This window comes from Emys orbicularis, chromosome 4, assembly GCF_028017835.1.
Source record: "Emys orbicularis isolate rEmyOrb1 chromosome 4, rEmyOrb1.hap1, whole genome shotgun sequence".
NCBI classification, from domain to species: Eukaryota; Metazoa; Chordata; order Testudines; family Emydidae; genus Emys; species Emys orbicularis.
The window spans coordinates 111335097-111349795 of record NC_088686.1 but is presented as its reverse complement, the minus strand read 5'-3'; the positions used below and the strand labels follow the sequence as shown (position 1 = coordinate 111349795).

Here is a 14699-nt window from a genome sequence, read left to right as displayed (position 1 = left end):
ATGTGAAATTCCAGGAAAATTGGGTTTTAAGGTCCCTTTGCTTCATCCAGTTCACTGAGAGTTGTGACAAATGACAAAACAGCTACAGTGCAGTACTTATATATAGGGCCCTACCAAATTCACAGCCATGAAAAACATGTAACGGACTGTGAAATCTGGCCTTGTGTGTGCTTTTATCCCATACTATACAGATTTCACAGGGGGAGACCAGCATTTCTCAAATTGAGAGTTCTGACCCAAAAGGGAGTTGTAGGGGGGGGAAGGGGGTTGCAAGGTTATTTTAGAGTCACAGTAGTTCCACCCTTACTTCTGCGCTGCCTTCAAAGTTGGGCAGCCAGAGAGCGGTGGCTGTTGGCTGGGTGCCCAATTTTAAAGGCAGCGCCCTGCCAGCAGCAGCACAGAAGTAAGTTTGGCAATACCATACCATGCCACCCATACTCCTGTGCTGCTGCCTTCAGAGCTGGACGGCCAGAGATTGGCGGCTGCTTACTGAGGGCCCAGCTCTGCAGGCAGCTGTGGAGAAGTATGGGACAATACCGTACCATACTATGCCATCCTTACTTCTGTGCTGCTGCTGGCAGCAGCTCTGCCTTCAGAGCTGGGCTCCCAGCCAGCAGCCACCACTCTCCAGCTGCCCAGCAATGAAGGTAGCGCCACCACCAACAGCAGCGCAGAAGTAAGGGTAGCAGTACCACAACACCCCCTACAACAACCTTGCGATCCCCCTCCCCACCCACCCACCCACACACACAACTCCTTTTTGGGTCAGGACCCCTACAATTACAACACCGTGAAATTTCAGATTTAAATAGCTGAAATCATTAAATTTACGATTATTAAATTCCTATGACCGTGAAATCGACCAAAATGGACTGTGAATTTGGTAGGGCCCTGCTTATACAGGTGACAACCACCACCTCCCATTAAACCAGTTCTTCCAATGACCTTGTCACTATGCAATTAAAACAGAAGCATGGGTGTACATGTCAAAAACTTACTATTTTTACTCTAGTTAGTACCTACCGCCCTGATCCCGTAAACGTTTATGTATATGCTCAAAGTTAAGCACATATGTAGTGTTTACAGGATAGAGACCCATGTGACTAAATACCAAACAGTTAATTAAGAACGGAGAAGCCAAAACCTCACCTGCCCTCTTTGCTGTTAGTGAGCCATCTCTGTTGATGACCACATCAGACCCACTCATCATGAGGAGGCTCTGTCCAGACAGGATGCTTCCCAACAGGTCAGGCGCAGGGGGAGCTTCGGTTTCTTGATCAGGAATCAAGACAGGCACACTTCTCCTGCATGTTACAGAAGGGTTACATTTTCCTTACCTTTACAGTGCTCTCGGACTACACAAATCGATTATATTACAATGAAACTAAGATCAGCTATCGGGTGCATGGAAAAGAATGGTGTGCTCAGCCAGTACAGTTCCCTTTATAGGAGTTGGCTTCACAAAAGGCATTCAGCTTCTGCCTCCCTCTGCTGAGAGGTGGTCAAAATACCTACTCTCTGGACTGGTGCCATACAATGGCAAAGTAAGTGGTTATATCAGATACCTGCATGTCTTAGGTATGCTGTGCAGCATGAGATCAGAATTAAAGCCAAATGCCTTCAGCCACCACAGTGGCCATCTGAAACAACACTACTTGGGAGTGTCACTCAATTGTTTGAAAAACTACACATTTTTTATAAAGACCTTATTAATTTTTTTAAGCACCATAATGTGTCATTCTGAAGTTTACCATAAGCATATCTCCCATCATAGCTGGTCTGGTCTATCTCGACCTTTCCTCCCCATTCCAGCAGTTCTACCAGTTTACTATCTCAAAGAATTTATTTAAGTTAACTTAGTGGTTTATGGGCACCTATTGTAAAGGAACCCAAGAGCCATATTAATGGGCTCAATTATAGACAACACTAAGCCCTCTCCATGCATTACCTAACCATTAGGGAAATTTCTTACCTATACTTTGTCTCCTCTGGAGACATCATTTTACTTGATTCCTACACTCTTAGGTCTTGTTTCTAAAACTTCCATAACTCTCAAATATTATTGGCCCACTGAGGCACCAGTAGGCATATCTGAAGGACAGACCAAGTGCCAGTGCCTCAGTGCCTTTTGGGACACTCCACTTCAGTTCATGATGAACACAAAGCAAACAACAGTCCAACCTTTAAAGTATTATTTATGCCAGAAGTATATGCCTATATGACAGAACTACCACATAATGTAAAAATGTTTGCCTCCCAGCTCTGATGGGAAGATGAGCAGTAATCCAGTCAAGTGAGGTCTTCAGAGATGCTGAATTACAGGTAAGTAATTCTGCCTTCTGAACAAGAAGCTACCCCCAAAGCCATCCCACAGGATCACTGAGACTTCCCAAAACCTCTTCCTCCAAACGAGAGGTGGGAAAGTGGAGAAAAATACCAAGTAGCCAAGAGGCACGACCACGTTATTCTTAAACCCATCATACTACCGGGGCAGTGAGATGACAACCTGCAGCTCCCTTAGTGTGAGTGTGTGTGTGTTTCGTCTTCTCTCCCCCACACTCGCTTTCTCCTTGCTCTAGTGATTTTTTTTACTCTCCTTTTTCCTTTCACTCACACCCCTAATATGTCCCTGGACTCTCCACATTCGCTCATCTCTGTCCCGTCCCCCCCAGCCACCAACACACTGGAATCCTGAAGCTCTCACTGCACTTCCTTCAGCCAACTCCTCCATTCAACTGCAACGGAATGTCCCAGTTCCAGCATTCCATTCCTGTTTAGTTTATTAAAAGGATATTGTCCCAAATATTCTGCTGCTTATTTGAACAGAGGAAAGCTGAATCATTGACTGCCCACTATATATAAGCAGAGGTTGAAAGTGAACACTCATTCCTCAGTCTCCTCCTAAACTCTACCAAATGGCAGAGGAAACATATTAGTCACCCAAATCATCTGCTAGTTTACTGATCTCCTCCTCAGGTTATATGCAGCTTGTTGCACCACATTATTTAGAACCAGTTATGTGCCCACTCTTCTGAAGTGCAATATGAGGATCCTTTTTTGTGGTGCACACCACTTCTCAGACACAATTTTTAATTGAGAGAGACTGCAGGGTTGCTCAGTGTTCCCAGACATATGTTTAAAATGCAACATTTAAAGTAAAATATGGCCAGACCACGTCAGAACAAGAAGAACAATAACTTCCAAATTTCAATATGTTAGTTAGATCTACTGAATGAGAAGCAAGCAAGGGTGATGTAAAAATGGGATAGAGTGAATCACGAGGAAATACAGCCAAAGAAAGCATGTCAGAGTTTAAAGCACAAGGCTAAGTGCCTTAAAAAAAAAAATATGAAAAAAAAAAAAATCACCCAACTGCAGGTGTCTCAATGTAACTACATTAATTGAACTGTTATTAGTGTAAACTGTGTTATAGTTAAGGCTATGTTTTAGTCACAGGTATTTTTACTAAAAAATCATGGATAGGTCACAGGCAATAAACAAAAATTCTCGGCCTGTGACGACCTGTCCATGACTTTTACTATATGCCTCTGACTAAAAGGGGGGGTGAGGGCGGCTTAGGAGGGTGGCCCTGGAGAAGTGGTGGGTGCTGGGTGGGCACGGTAGGGGGACACAGCAGGAGCTGTGGGGCATGCCGGGTGCTCTGGGGGGGAAGCGTTGCGGCCTGGGGGGTGCCGCAGGTGCTTGTGGGGGTGAAGGGTTGGTGGGGCTGGGGCAAGCTCCCTACCCAACTCCTGAGAAGCAACCCCAGCTCCTAGCTCCATGTGCTGCCTCCGCTCCACCCCAAGCCCCAGGTCTGCAGCTCCCATTGGCTGGGAACCGTGGCCAATGTGAGCTGCAGGGGCGGTGCCTGCAGGCAGCGACAACATGTGGAGCTAGGAGCTGAGGGAGGGGAGTTCCTGTCGCCCTTTTGGGGAGCCCCCCGAAGTAAGCACTGCCCCGCACCCCAAACCTCAGCCCTGAGCTCCCCCACACCCAAACTCCTGCTGCTGGGGGGAAAGAGAGGGCCCAAGATTGCCCCAGCAGCGGCCAGTGCGCCTGACCTGGGGGCTGCCTGAGCTGCTCAGGTGGCCCCCAGACCAGGCACATTCATGACTTCTGTGACCTCCATGACAAACACGGAGCCTTAGTTATAGTTCCTTAGTAACTGCCCAAGAAGGGCCAAAATGTGCTCTGATTCTGGATACCCAGAAAAGCTCACGCAATCTTATAACCCAGATTCCTTCTATAATGTCTGGTTTATACAATAAAAAAAAAAAAATAATTTGGCTGCCTTACCCAGAAAGTCCCACAGAAACGGGTCTAGCCACGGGCCGATGAGATCTTAATGCAGACTGGGAAAGAATTCTCCTTTTGGCGCTCACAGGTGAAGCTGGGTTGGCTGGAATCTCTTCATTACTGCAGACACAAACAAACACAAAGAGAAACTGTCAACTTAAAAACCCTTGTTTAAACAATTATCTACTCTTGCCATCACAGCGAAGGCTACTAGACCTGAAAGAACATAACCAAAATAAAGGGAGGAACCTTTTTCCTAACGTTTTGCATACAATAGTTCTTTATACTTGTTTGTATGGGTGTCCCAAACTGCAACAGGAAAGAATTTTTTTTTTTTTTTTTTAAACATATAGGTAAATGTAACTATAAAATTACAAAAGTTAGGGAGCTATTCAAGGGAAGGTGTCTTATTGGAAACAGTCTTTAAATCTTTTCTAAAAGATATTAGTCTTCAAATAGGCAGTATCCCTGTAATGACAATGGTCAAATATGCTATTCAATTTAAGATTAAGCTTTAAAAAGGGGTTTCAGATTTATTCATGAGATTAAGTGACTCAGAAGTGGCATTTTGACAAGATCTGGCGGGATTTCTTCTGATTCAAGGTTTAAAAATTGAAGGGAAATGAGAGAGAAGAGACCCATATAACTCCACAGATTCATTGTGCTTTTAGAGTTAAGGCACTGGCATCATTATACCCCCCAAAATTTGCTAACTACTTCTTAATAAAGAATATCACAGTCAATCACTAGTTAGTTAACAAGAATCAGATTCTAAAGACACTTAAGTAGCTTCACACACAAATGACAAAAGTGACTAATGATTTTTGTATGCCCAACATGACACTAATTTTCAGAGGGTGGATATACTCAGCAATTTCTGAAAATCAGGCCCCTCTAAAAAGTCTGAAATTGGGCACAACCACTAGTCATCTTTTGGTCTGTAGTTTTATATTACTGGTAAATATTATGACTAAGGCTAAGATTTTGTCACTATTATTTTTAGTAAAAGTCAGGGACCAGTCATGGACAATAAACAAAAATTCATGGAAACTTGTGACCGGTCCTTGACTTTTACTAAAAATAACAGTGACAAAATGGTACTGACGGGGTGATGTGACCCCAAGCCTGAGCCCTGCTGCAGCGGTGGGGGGTGATCCAGCACCCACCCCCCACAACAGCTCAGATGTGTGGGGGTCCCCTGCCACCCCACAGCTCCAGCTCCGCTGCCCCAGGACTAAAGCAGAAAATGTCACAGATCTCTGGAATTCACGGAATCTGTGACTTCCATGACCTCTGTGACATAATCTTAGCCTTAATTCTGACCTCCCTCCAAAAACATATATATTTGAAATATTTAATTTTGAAGGTAACCAGATATTTAGTATTAAAATATTTTAACAGCATTAAAACACATCTGAGAAATCATCAGATCTGTGGTCTTGATCCCAAGATCTTACCTGTCATATGGGTCCAGTTCATAGGGATCTCCAAACACAGACAGAGAAGCTGCACCAATATCTGCTCTCATAAGGCCAAGTGAGGGTTCTATTGGTTTATATACAGAAGGGATTGAAGCTCCACGTACAGGTCTACCAAGGCCAAGAGTTCTTGCAATACGGGAGCGAGCAGTAACCTCATTTTTCACCTGGACAGGTGAGGAAAAAAAAGTTGTTGACTACTATGCATTGTAAGACAGGCTTCTATCAATATCCAAATTAGCTACAAGTGCAAGGAGGGAAGAGGCGGTGATACCTGGCACTAAAAGCATGTGGCAGTTTACAAAAAAATATTTTACTTTGATTTGGGGTGAAGTCTGCAGAGCAAGCAGGTTAAGAATGCGCGAGGCCTGCAGGTGTTGGGCATGAGTGTGCTGTGTGTTAGAGGCCCTTACTTCTCTCAGTAGTGTACATCTGATATGGTGAGGACTGCATTGTTTACTATTTTTATTTAGTGTATTATAGACAGTATAATGGAACTTGCATAGGTTGATGAGGGTAATTTTACATATGCACTCGGTAAGTTGCACATATTACATTAACTTGAGTGGTCATTTCAATTTCTGAAATACAATACCTTAACACAAGAGTCTGTCATTCAAAAGGGATGCTATCAAACTCCCCATTATCTTAACTACTCTAAAGACTGTGGCAAGGGAAAGTTGGAACTGTAGGGAATAACCACCACTTAAAGCAGAATATGACAAGCTGCAGCACTGCAGTTGTGCCACTGTACTGCTTGCAGTGTAGACATACCCTTAAGTTTGATATCGATGCAAAAATTCCATAGTTTAATCAGTGGGCTTAGAAACAGAGGGTGATGGAGACTCACATTTCAAGTGAGCGTGGACTGGTGTCAAACAAGAGTGGCAGTTCATTGGAAAGAGAGCAGTGTGAAATCTGCAGGGTTCAGTTTATACAGTGAACCGTATGTTTAATTCCAGGGTTTGGCAGCAAGCCACGCAAATATGCTTAGAAGTTAGTTCAAGTAGACTAACTTCCCATTCTCCCATACTGCAGAAGAAGTGAAGAAACTCCTGTTTCCCAGGGATTTCAGTGGAAGAGTTAGGGGATGAATGCTCAATCCCTAGCACTACTGGTCCAGATCAGAAACATGATGAAGCTCTTCTCATACAGTGCTACAGTAGGCACACTAGCACTCTCAACATTAAGCGGTCATGGAATAAGAGGGACTGGTAACTGGTTAAAAGATAGGAAACAAAGGGTAGGAATAAGTTTTCAGAATGGAGAGAGGTAAATAGTGGTGTCCCCCAGGAGTCTGTACTGGGACCAGTCCTATTCAACATATTCATAAATGATCTGGAAAAAGGGGTAAACAGTGAGGTGGCAAAATTTGCAGACGATACAAAACTACTCAAGATAGTTAAGTCCCAGGCAGACTGTGCCAGAGGATGTTGTGAAGGCCAAGACTATAACAGGATTCAAAAAAGAACTAGATAAATTCATGCAGGATAGGTCCATCAATGGCTATTAGCCAGGATGGGCAGGAATGGTGTCCCTAGCCTCTGTTTGCCAGAAGCTGGGAATGGGCGACAGGGGATAGATCATTTGATGATTACCTGTTCTGTTCATCCCCTCTGGGGCACCTGGCATTGGCCACTGTCGGAAGACAGGATTTTGGGCTAGATGGACCTTTGGCCTGACCCAGTATGGCCACTCTTATGTTCTAAATTTACTGAAGACAGTATTGAGTAGTAAATAGATGAAAAAAAGCTTCTCTGTTAAGTATCATTCTCCTAGGACAAAAAGAACAGGAGTACTTGTGGCACCTTAGAGACTAACAAATTTATTAGAGCATAAGCTTTCGTGGGCTACAACCCACTTCTTCGGATGCATATAGAGTGAAACATATATTGAGGAGATATATATATATATTTCACTCTATATGCATCCGAAGAAGTGGGTTGTAGCCCACGAAAGCTTATGCTCTAATAAATTTGTTAGTCTCTAAGGTGCCACAAGTACTCCTGTTCTTTTTGCGGATACAGACTAACACGGCTGCTACTCTGAAACCTCTCCTAGGACAGTGGTTCCCAAACTGGGGTTCACAAAATGTAACAGGGGGGTCTCGGGAAAAAATTCCCTAATGGTGGACAGAGCTGTCCCTAGGGACCCTGGGCAGCACGAGGCCAGCAGCCCGGAGCCCCTGGACTTCCAAGAGCTAAGAGGATCAAAGCAAGCATGTCTATCATACTGAGGAGATTTAAACTTCAAGACTCCTTATAAGAAATAGAAAGGGAGGTGGATATTTTTTGCTGTTTTTAAAATTAAACAGGCAGCTAGTATTGTTTTTTAAATTATTATGACGAACAAGTTTAAGCTTTGTTGTAACGTGTGCGTCGTTTGTCTGGACTGCTCAAGACCTGAATGCTTGTGTAGGAGGAACTCTTTGAGTTGGCTTCTTAAATACCATCATGCTGTTTCACATCTGATACTCCTTGATGAAACATAGGAGCCTTGTCTTATAACAGGCTTATTCAAAGTGATAGAAGCTATGAAAGTGAGATCTTGGAAGAGTGTTGCCATTTTCATAATGTAATAAAAATACTGTAATGATAAATAAGAACATAAGAATGGCCCTACTGGGTCAGAGCAAGGGTCCATCTAGCCCAGTATCCTGTCTTCCAACAGTGGCCAGTGCCAGGTGCCCCAGAGGGAATGAACAGAACAGGTAATCATCAAGTGATCCATCCCCTTTCGCTCATTCCCAGCTTCTGGCAAACAGAGGCCAGGGACACTTAATAATAAATAGTGTGTAATAAGCATGTCATAAAAACAAATTTTATATTTCCAAGATCACTGCTTTTATAATTTATACTCAGGTAAATGAGAAAATCCCTGGAAATATTCATTTTTAGGAGGGGGTTCGCGAGACTTGACATGTTAGTGAAAGGGGTTCACAGGTTGTTAAACTTTGGGAACTACTGTCCTAGGACTAGATTATATACGTTGTACATAATTCGCCTGTATTCAAGTCATGCTTGCTGCCATTATGAGAATGTATTTAGTGTGTGATAGCTTATAGCAGAGTAACAGTGTTACACCAGAGAAATTAAAATAATGGCAGAGATTTTTTATACCAGCATAAACTAACATCTGAACTTACTCGTATCTTCTTCCCCTTTCTCCTCTTTACTCGACGCTTACGTCTCTTGATCCGTGTCCCTGAACTCTTTTTTCCAACAGAAGACTTTGTCTGAGTTCTTTTTTTGCCTGCTTTCTTCTTTCTACCTGAAGAGACAAGCATAGCAAAGTATTTAACTGAAGAGCAGAACTGTGTACACACACACACTAACCTGCAAAGTTTCCCTACAGACTACAAACAAGTTTACAAAAGAAAAAGCTGTGATGTGCTGCAAAGGATCCTAAACTGGAATTAAATAGTGCAGTTGGAAGGGTAGGGATATAAAAGCTTGGTTTCAATGTGTCACTGTTTTTTAACTGAATACAAGTTCTCTTTAAAAGCGTTAGAGTGATGTAATCATGCAGTTCCATGGAGGCACGCAAACATATCTGCTGTACTGTTTTCAGTTTGTCTCATACTTCGCTCAAACCTTTTACTTTGTAGACAAGGAATCCTGGAAGGGTTCTGATCCCCTTACCTGTTTTTCTTTTCTGCCTGGTTGGAGCCCGCGGTGTCAGAGGTCGCTGGTATACTGCTGTGCTTAGCCCTGCTGCAACTGCCTCAATTGTTTCATCAAGAAGAGAAGACATCAGATACCTTGGCACATGCTGCATTTCAGAACAAGAAATCACGTAAGTTATACATACCATAAACGAGCAACAAAAGTTTGAGATAGTTTTGTTGCACTTATTTAAAAAGGGATTTGTGATCCTGCACCAAAGTTCGCTTTTCCCCGACCATCATGAATCAGGCTGTCAACAAGAAATGGTTCACCTTTAAAATTAAGTCACTTGTGTCACCAGCACATGCTGCATCTCAAGTGAAAACTGCCATGGCTTTTTAAATCTACCTCAATGTTTGAAGCCAGGGACATTTTTACTCCAATGCTTTATTCTGGTGGGAGAATCTCACACCCACTGTCACTGTGAAACCTCCCCAAACCCACACAACTGTCCACTGGCTTCTCCCAAAGCAGGACTAATCCATACTGACCAAAAATGAAAGCAAAGTCAAGGCAGTGTGGGGCCCAAGATCTTAGCTTCCTCACTTTTCAGGCTACATTTTCCCCTTAAAACCCCACAGACATACCAAAGGCGGCAAATCTCAACACCAACATCCTGGAGCTGAGCTTAAGGATAAGAGAGAGACTCCTCTTCAGTGTCACTTCCTCACAATAAGCAGAAACTACTATTTCATGGCTCAAGTCCCTTTTCCCTTGCACAAGAGGTGTGCATACACCTCCAAGATCCAGCTCCTGAAGATCCTGAGTTGAAGTGCGAAACTCAGGACGTGAAGGGTATGTCTACACAGCCTTTTTAAGCAAACTCCCAACCTGGGTTGACAGACGCCGGCTAGTGGGGCTTGCACTAGTGCTCTAAAAATAGCTGTATAGACAGCGCTCTGAAGCTGTGGCTCGGGCTGGAGCTCAGGCTCTGAAGCCCAGGAAGGGGGTGGGTTGTGTAGACATACCCGAACTTTGATCATCCAGAGGAGAACAGAGAGCTCCCTTGATTATCCAGTGGTAGCACAACTGTCATTACCTTTTTGTAAAAAGGTAAACAACATACTCTAACCCAATAGTTCTCAACCAGGGCCACTGGGGGTACTCAGATGTGTTCCCGGGGTACATCAACTCATCTAGATCAGTGTTTCTCAACATGGGGGTGGCGGAAGAGGTTTAGGGGAGTCGCAAGTGCAGGGCTAGTGTTAGGGGGTGGCAACCACGCCACAGGGAGCTCCGTGAAGCTAAGTTACATGCTTCTGCCCCAAGCGGCGGGGCTTTGGCTTCAGAGGTACAGTAGTCTGGAAAGGTTGAGAACTACTGCTCTAACCTAACCAGTTTGGTTAAGTGCTATGGTTTTATGAAAGCCTCTACACCACATATTACATTGGGAGTTCAAGGGGAAAAGCAATTTCAAACCACCATAAATGTAGTGTAAGAGATATTATCGCACTTCTTTAGAGTAATGCTTACAATGTATCAGCCTATTACATTTTGTATATATTTATATAAAATATATAAACTTACAAAAAATGACTTACCTATAAACTCCTATACATAGCATATAAATTACAGAAAAACTGCTTTAGAAGTGTTTTATGGTTGTAAAGTAAGAAACAAAATGGGAAATTAATATAAACTATAGCTGACAGAAGAAATTTCATCTCAATGTGGTGTTAGCATTGAAGCCCAATGAACATACTTTAAATGTCAAACACACCCTACAAAACTTTTTCTTCAAAGGTATTCATTAGGGCAGAACTGCATTTTAAGCTCTGTGGGTGCCAACCTGTGCCACACACGAACATTTTCTGTTGGGGGGGTGGGAGGGGAGAGGAATAGGGGATACCTGAACATTGCAGATTTTAACTATACCAGGTACATCTGGGAATAATGCATGAATTACACAGTGAAGTTTCTGCCTCTCCAAATACCAAAGGTATCTAAGGATCTGAAATCAACACCCTTCTGTATGTGCCAAAGGGCACAGCAGAAGAGCTTATCTTAGCTACTGGATTTTTACTTGTGCTCTCGGGTCAAATCTAAGTGTCAACTAGAGTAAGAGAGGTGTGCTTTTTTTTAAAAAATGAAGCGAGCAATACCTTTCTAGGGAAAGTTTGTAATCATCTCTGCAGATTGGAGAAGTGGAGCTCGGAATGGTTTCTTGAACAGGAAGTACTTGGCACCCAGTCTTGCACTACTATGCAACGATTAAGTCCCCGTGCACCACCTCTCTCATCTGCAGGGAGACAGCTACACACTGTATTTATAAAACAACAGGTAGGGAGAGACAGTAATAAAGCACTAGCAGTTACCCTGCAAAACCTTTGATTTCAAGACACTTTTCTAGTGTAACTGTATTAAGCAGTTAGCATCTAAGGTGAGAAAGGGAACAACATCTACCAACTGCTTTCATCTATATTTTTCAAAAGTGCATCCAACAATTTGTGGGATTTTTACTGTGTTATTGATCCTTTTTAAATTTGGGGGGCTGAATATTGGGAGTGAGGAGTTGGTTCAACATACCATCTGACGTGACCTACCTCCAGAAAAGAGACTAACAAATTTAAGGCTTATTAGGGCTCTTTGGGGAAGTCCTAAAATCATTTAACTTAAGAAGGACCCAATGCATGCTGGAACCTTGTTTGTACTTTGTTTTGATGACTGGACTTGTTGCTATATTTCAGATTGCTTTGAGTTTGTTCAAGATCTGTTTTTAAATAGGATTGTTTGGATTAGATGCACTACTGGAAAACTTTGAAAGGACAGTGATTAACAGTCTGATATACTTCTCAGCCCACGGGAAACCGAGACACAGAATCTTAGACTGAGTAACTTAGAAGGGAAAGTCTTGGTCTTTCATTCTGCTTTTGTCATTTTGTTGCTTCTTTATGTCTCTACTTTGTTTTTCTTTATTTTTTGTTCCTAATTATAGGTATCAAGGCTATTGAGCATCAGGCCATGGCTTTTCTCGGGTTTCATCTAGATTTTGTTTTACCAACTTGTTTGATTGCCAGCTTTAACCATTGGGGGGATGGGAGGGTGGGAAGAGAAGCATCATCCAACAGGGACCTCACCTCTGATCCAGTTTTTTTTCCAAACCAGACCTCAGGATGATTAGACACTTTGCGCATCACTTAAACTGACACCAACCTCAAACTGACAATCACCACCCGCTCACCCGCCACTGGACTATGAAAAGAAACCTGTTCTTTTTCTTCTTCCTTCTACTGTCTTCTCTCTTATCTATGTTTGACTGTCTCTGTAGAATTTGACTTGACAAAACTTGCAGCTTTGCAAATATGTAGAGAATGTTTTCGTTGCAACTTCGATATTTTTAACAACTGAAACACAGATGGTTTTGCAGCTTGCCAGTTTTCCTGTACTTCCAGCAAACAAAAGGGAAGGGATAACTTCATATAGCGTTACTGAAAAATTAAGTGTCTGAAACCATTAAAAAGAACCCCAAGATATACCACTAGTCATGGATACAACTTCTGAACAGTCTATAAACCATGACAGGTTGGGGCATGAATTAAGAGTTTTCAGGTTTATGCAAGTGAAGCCCTAACAGCATTGGCTTAAAGCATATACAAGAGCGTCCTGAGTTTTCAATGAATTTCAGTAGCTCTCATCTGGAGGACCCTAGTTATTCCAATCATGACCATGGAAGAAAAAGCTAACAATTTTGCACAACTGTGGGAGCACTTTGCACTGTGGACTAATATCCTCTGGGGATTCAGGATGGTAAATTCAATTCCACTTGTGACAAGTATTAAAATGCAGGTCTCCAGAGAGATATGCAAATTAGTGCACTTTTCAAATCAATTTTGCATCTATACGATTTGCTCACACATTGCACAACTGGTTCTGTAATTACTCTCAATTTACCAGAATGCAATCATTTAATCCTGGACAATCAGAATTCAATTGCAATTCAAGCCTGCTGAGCTAGTAATGAGTGGGCTTGTTTTAACTCTCTTAAGAGCGTCTTTCAGAGACTTGATTATAAATTTTAAGTTCATATTTCTAAGCTAACTGTACACTTCCCAATACCTGAATTTGCTGTGCAGTTGTTATTCGGTTTCTGTTCACTGTTGCCCTAACTCGTTCGCTCTGCCGAGTCCTGGCTATTGCTCGAGTTCGAACATTAAGACGTAGCCTACTAGTGGTAGGGGTGACATCAGCTATGAGGGCAGCAACCTCTTCTTCACTCACATGATCTGTCTCTGAAAAGGAAAAAGCCCTCTGGGTCACTTGTCAGTATACATTCCTTCAAGAGTTGAAAGTTTTACTATAGAATCTAAATCAAGATACTCATTCTGTTTTCTGCACCAGACACACACACACACACACACACACACACCCTACATCACAGCAAACTGACCCTTTGGCAAGGAAGGCAGCACAAAAATACCCAGAGCCAGATAATGTCACTCCTTCAGCCAGCTAGATGATTTGCTGGAGGCATTGAGAAGAGTTGCTTCTACCCTGTCGTTCCCAGCCAGGCTAGGGCTGGTAATAGACCCACTTCCAAGTCAACACACTGTAGCTTACAATCCCTGAATAAAATCTTAATATACAAACACTGCTTTCCCAGTCAATGAGCCCAAAAGAGGCTGCCCACCAAAACAATCTGGAGGGGGGGGGGGGGGAGAGGGGGAAGGTGTCAAATCTGGGGCCTAAACAACTGAACAGCATCTCTTTAAAGAACAGCTGTTTTCCGTGATCCGAATCAGGGTAAAAAGTGTGATTTGATCAAAATACTTACCAGCAGCAGCAACAGCAGCATTAGCTGGTGCACATGCTGGACAGAACCATTCATCCACAGGTACCTCACTCAGAGGTGGATTAAGGCATTCCATGTGGTATCTAATACAAGAGCAACACACAATGAGATTCTTATCAACACTGAAAGAAAAAAAGCTTTTTTTTTTTTTTTTTAATTCCATCCAAGGACCATATAAGGTAGTCATCTCATATGCAAACAGACATCTAATAATTCTCTAAGAACCACTGCCCTAAACTGCGGTCTATGGAGCTGCTTCTATTAGTTTCCAAAGCAATAATGCTTCCTGATAGTTATGCAAGTATCATGGATTCTTGCAGGATTTCTAGAAGTTCCTTTAACCACTTAAAGCTCCAAGCCTCAGAAAATTCTGCACCCCCGATGGTTGCTTCGTGTTTTGTTGGGTGTTTGTTGTGACTGGGATCAAATTCACAGAAAGAGATAGCAAATACAGAGCAGGAAAAAAAACTT

General features: G+C 42.7%; 1 protein-coding gene across 1 annotated transcript in view; it reads right to left on the bottom strand.

Annotated features, from left to right (window-relative positions):
• PHRF1 (PHD and ring finger domains 1) overlaps positions 1–14699 on the bottom strand; it is a 51152-nt gene that overhangs the window by 11751 nt on the left and 24702 nt on the right. Inside the window, exons 7-13 of the mRNA XM_065403184.1 lie at positions 14211–14311; positions 13496–13668; positions 9416–9545; positions 8920–9044; positions 5754–5941; positions 4297–4416; positions 1150–1304 (exon numbers count right to left, since the gene is read on the bottom strand). Of these exons, the coding sequence (XP_065259256.1) occupies positions 1150–1304; positions 4297–4416; positions 5754–5941; positions 8920–9044; positions 9416–9545; positions 13496–13668; positions 14211–14311 (992 nt within the window). The remainder of the gene's footprint in view (positions 1–1149; positions 1305–4296; positions 4417–5753; positions 5942–8919; positions 9045–9415; positions 9546–13495; positions 13669–14210; positions 14312–14699) is intronic.